This window comes from Manacus vitellinus, unplaced genomic scaffold, assembly GCF_001715985.3.
Source record: "Manacus vitellinus isolate BGI_N305 unplaced genomic scaffold, ASM171598v3 scaffold_84_pilon, whole genome shotgun sequence".
Lineage (NCBI taxonomy): Eukaryota > Metazoa > Chordata > Aves > Passeriformes > Pipridae > Manacus > Manacus vitellinus.
This window is the reverse complement of record NW_021940840.1, coordinates 420348-424960: the sequence shown is the minus strand read 5'-3', so window position 1 is coordinate 424960 and position 4613 is coordinate 420348. Positions and strand designations below refer to the sequence as shown.

Here is a 4613-nt window from a genome sequence, read left to right as displayed (position 1 = left end):
GCAGATAGGAATGTGATGAGCTTTGAGGTCTCTTCCAACCCAAACCATTGTATGATGCTCTGATGATTCTATGAAGAGCCTCAAAAGCTATTCTATCTCCCCTTGTCTCTCCTGCTCCTGTAAGGGGGAAGGGCTGGGAAGTGCTGTTCACCCCACTTGGGATCCAGGAGGTGCCAGCACACCAGGGTCAGTGTCTGGTCACCTCCAGGTGCTGATCCTGGTAGATTTTTGGGCACTGTCAAGCCGAGGAGGCCAGGCCGTGGTGCCCTCCCAGGGACCCGGTGTCAGTAGCGCTGCTGAAGGCTCCGTGTCCCCGCTCTGGGAAGGAAGCCCTCGGAGGAAGTGAGGCTCACCCAGAGGCACTGGGCCCCAGGGCGGTGCTGACACCCAGGAATGTGCTGCCGTCGAGCTGGTTCAGCAGCGTGTTTGGTGTTTGCCTTTCTGGCCCTGCTTTAACAGCTACGCCCAGAGAAAGCCAGGGTGACAGCGGGGATGGCGCGTGGCAACCGCCTCCTCTCCCGCTGGGACACTGCCTGGAGCAGGTCTGGGATCTGCCCCCTGTGCTCTGTGCTGTGCCTTGGTTTCCCTGTCTGTGAGGAGCATAGTGTTCACCCCCATAAGCTATGGGTGTTCCTGGGCTGGTCTGTGGGGTGAAAAGACACCCAGGGTTGGATCATTGGCTCTGGGCAAGGTGCATCGCTCTGGGTGATAAACCTTGTCCCTTGACACTGCAGGAGTGGAGTTGCCTCTCCTTCCCAGGGTGCTGTGCCCTGTCCTGGCCACACATCACATTTAGGGGACACTTGTCCTGGCTGTTGTCCCTATGGCTGTCCCTGGAGCGGGTGTCCCTGTCCCTGGGGTGGGTGTCCCTGTCCCTGGGGTCCAGCAGGCAGCAACCCCCCTGGACGGAGCTCCTGATGCTGGAGGCAAGTGGCTGCTCCCAGGGGTGCTGACAGTGTGGTGGCTGCAGTCACTGGGGACTGAGCCCTGCACGTGTACTGGGGTCCAATCCTGCCCTGCTCCAGGGCTTTCATCAGCTCTCAGTCTGTCCCAGGAGTGGATGAGCGGGAATACTTGGCCTCCTTCTGTGGCTGGCAGAGTTGGGGTCTCTCTAGCTGGAAGGGATAGCACAGGGAGGGCACATGGGGTGTCCCAGCATCTGGGGAGGGTCTGGGGGCACTGGGGAGGGCGATGTCCCCCCCAGCGTGGATGCAGAGGAGCGCATTCCCGGTGCAGGGCATCCCGCCTCTTCCTAGCCTGGGTGCCCCCACCACGTCCTCCTGCCTCAGCCATATGAAATGCAGCTGGTCCTCGCTCCCTGCCCGCTGCCAAGCAGCCATCAGCTGGGAACAGCTTCCAGTCTGGGCTGGCCGGGCTCCAGCAGGCCCACAGCCAGCTCCTGTATCCAGCATCCCGCGCTCCCGAGCTTCCCACGCCTCGCGCAGCCCCGGCTGGAGGCCAGTGCTCCCTCCATCCCCGTGCCGGGCCTGGCCGTGCTGGGGAGGGTGGGGATCCAGGCAAAGCAGATCCCTTGGGAGCGGGTTTGCTCTCAGAACAATCGCCCTCGCCCCGTCCCAGCCGCTGCGGTGGGTGGGACGTGGTGGGGAAGGGCTGGGCAGGGAGCAGGGCAGTGCTGCCAGCTGGATGTGGCTCTGGAAGCGCTGTGCTGCTCACTTTCCGGCTCCAGACGTGGAGAGAGATCTGAGAGGAGGCAGTGTCCTGTGTGTCCTGCAGTGGAGCTGGGTGCTGGAGGATGCTCAGCACCCAGACCATTGTCCTTGGGTCCTCAGGACGGATCTGGCTGTTCCTGGGCTTGGTGCAGCCACAGGGGAGTGTGGAGCAGTGCCTGGGAAGGCACTGGGTCGTTACTGATGGCTTGAAGGAGCTTCTGCTCCTCTTGGATGTCCCTGCCTAGGGCCTGCCCGAGCTGCCTGTGACCTGTTTCTGCACAGAGGTGGTGCCATGGGGGGTTGGAGGCCGTGGTGCCGGCTTTGGTGTCACAGCAGCATTGCCTCTGCCTCTGCAGGGTTAAATTGGATTCCCTGGCTGGGCTGAGCCGTTCTGGAAAACACTCCCCTCCCTCCTGAGGGACCCTGGGCCGGGCTCCGTGCCGGGCTGGAGCAGTGCCAGGCGCTGGGAGCGCGGCGTGGCTGGGGCTGCGCGGGTGACACGGTGCTTATGGCCCCGGCTCTCTCTGTGTGCAGCCATGGGGATCCGGCCTCGCTCGTGGCTCCGGATGTGCTCCCCGCTCCTCACCTTCCTGGCGTGTCCCTAGGGATGCTGAGGCTCTCGGTGGTGCAGTGCAGGCTGCTCCCAGGAGGTTTGAGCCGCTGCTCTGGCGCGGTGATTTCACGGGTGAGAAGCGCTTCCGGCAGCTGCCAAAACACCGGCTCTGCTGAGTGTGTCCCGGACGGGCTCTGAGCCTTGGGGGTGCAGCCAGCTGGGCATGTGGGTCACCCAGGGTGCTGGGGAGGACAGGGGAGGGCTGGGCACCACGCTGACTGGCCTCTTCCTCCCCATCCCACAGGCTGGAGGAGGTCCCCTTGGAGGTGCTCCGACAGCGGGAGTCCAAGTGGCTGGATATGCTCAACAACTGGGACAAATGGATGGCCAAGAAACACAAGAAGGTAAGTGACAGCCATGTCTCCCCCAGGAGGTGTCAGGGAGGGACAGCCAGGCACAGCGGTGTTCCTTTGGGGCAGCCTGGTGTCACTGGGTCCCCACAGACAGACGTCTGGATGCCTTTGGATGATGCTGTTGGCTTGAGTGGGCTGTTCTCTCCCTGTGGAATTTGGAGCTTGAAGGGGCTGAGTGGTCCCTGAGCCAGCCTGCTCCTTCCTCTGACTGTTCCTTGCCGGGCTGGAGCCTTCCTAGGGCTTCTTTGACTGCCTGCAGGCAGCCATGGGAATTGTTTGCTCATGGAAACTTCTGTTCTGAGCATCTTGTAGACCAAAAAAAGCTCCATGTAGGAAATGTCTGAGCCTGATACGCGTGACACTGGTCTGCGAGCTGGGGTCCCTGGGAGAGTCCTGGTGGGGTGGCTCTGGCTTGGTCTGCTGGTGCTCCCTGACCCCCTGAGCCTGTGGATGAGGCAGGATGGGATGCAGCAAGTCCCGGGTTGCTGCTGTGCTGCCTCCTTCTCCTTCCCCCCACTGGCAGAGCCTCCTGGCACTGCTCCGTGTGCCTGGAGTGTTGTCCCCACTCGGTGCCTGGGGAACAACACTGGAATCCCTCATCTGCTTCTTGGCTGCTCTTAAAGGATTTGGGAGAGCTTTCTGGGCCACAGCAGGCGGGTGCTTTGTTCCACGTGCCTTTCCGCCGCTCTCCGGCCGTGTGCCGCAGGGTGCCCTCCGGATGGGGGACGTGCTCTGGCAGCCGCGCCTGGCAGTGCCTGGGCCGAGCTCCTGTGAGTCTCCATGGGGCTGATGTGCTGTATAGTCTGTCCTGCAGCAAAAATCCATGCCTGGAGCTTCAGAGAGGCTGCTCTGGAATGTTGCTCTGTGCCTGGAGCCCTGGGGCTGCTCAGGGAAGGCTGCCAGGCTTGGCCTTGGATACTGTCAACTATCCTTGCTCTGGCAGGAGCCTGCTTGGTGCAGGGCCCTGCTGCTTCAGGGGAGCTCCCTGAGCCTCCAAAAAACCCTGGGACTTTTCTGGCTGCCTCACGGGGGTTGGCAGGCAGCCCGGGGATCCCTTGGGCCAGCTCCTGCCAGGCTTGCTCACACCTGCACTGCTCCAGCATCCCAAAATGCTCCCTGCCTGGCCCGGATCCCAGCGGAGCCTGACCCCACATCCTTCGTGGCTCTGAGCCGTGCCAGTACTATGTGCTTGAAGGAGGGCAGATGTGTGGGTGGGCAGCTCCCAGTGCTCTGGCAGGGTGAGCAGTGCTCTGACTGCACCTTGCTGTCAGTGTCCCTCAGCCCAGACATGCTCCTGATCCCTGGAAGGGCACAGTGGGATTGCAGGGAACGGCAGGACCTGTGTGGGATGAGCTGCTCTGGCTGTGCTGGGCCTGGTCAGTTGGAGAAGCTGCCGAACCGAAACCCAGCGAGGCCGTTTCCTTCCTGGCAGCTCAGCCAGCAGGAAGGGGAGCAGGCTGGCACCAGGAGCCGGCAGCAGCCACGGAGCTGCCCACGGCAGCGCTGGGCATCGCCCACCGCGCTTCCTGCCGGCACAAAGGGACCTGCCCCGGTAAACAACCAGCACTGCGGTGAGGGAGCAGCAAACCCCCCGGAGATGTGGTGGTACCATACTGGGAAACAACCACCTACTCCCCAGTTAACAGGGAAATGCAGCCCTGGGCAGGCAGGAGAGGCCTGGAAATGATTTGGGAGCTGTTGGCCACTACTAGCAGGGCCCTGGCACAGTTGGCATGGGCCACCCAAGTGGGGACATGAGGAGTGGAGGCCATGCTGGGGCTTTGCAGGGTTTTTGTGGGGTGACTCTACTGAAAGCACCAGGCTTGTGGGGCCCACCTTGGTGCATTCCCTGGCTGAGGACTGAGGGAAGAAGGACACATGAGGACATGGAGCTGCTGGAGAGAGTCCAGAGGAGGCCATGGAGATGCTGCCAGGGCTGGAGCCCCTCTGCTCTGGAGCCAGGCTGGGAGAGCTGGG

At 62.6% G+C, this 4613-nt stretch overlaps 1 protein-coding gene across 1 annotated transcript in view; it reads left to right on the top strand.

The window, feature by feature from the left end:
* Positions 1–2519: 2519 nt before the first annotated feature.
* TBC1D10A (TBC1 domain family member 10A) overlaps positions 2520–4613 on the top strand; it is an 11851-nt gene continuing 9757 nt past the window's right edge. The window contains exon 1 of the mRNA XM_029964918.1: positions 2520–2627. Within this exon, the coding sequence (XP_029820778.1) occupies positions 2583–2627 (45 nt within the window). The 5' untranslated portion in view covers positions 2520–2582. The remainder of the gene's footprint in view (positions 2628–4613) is intronic.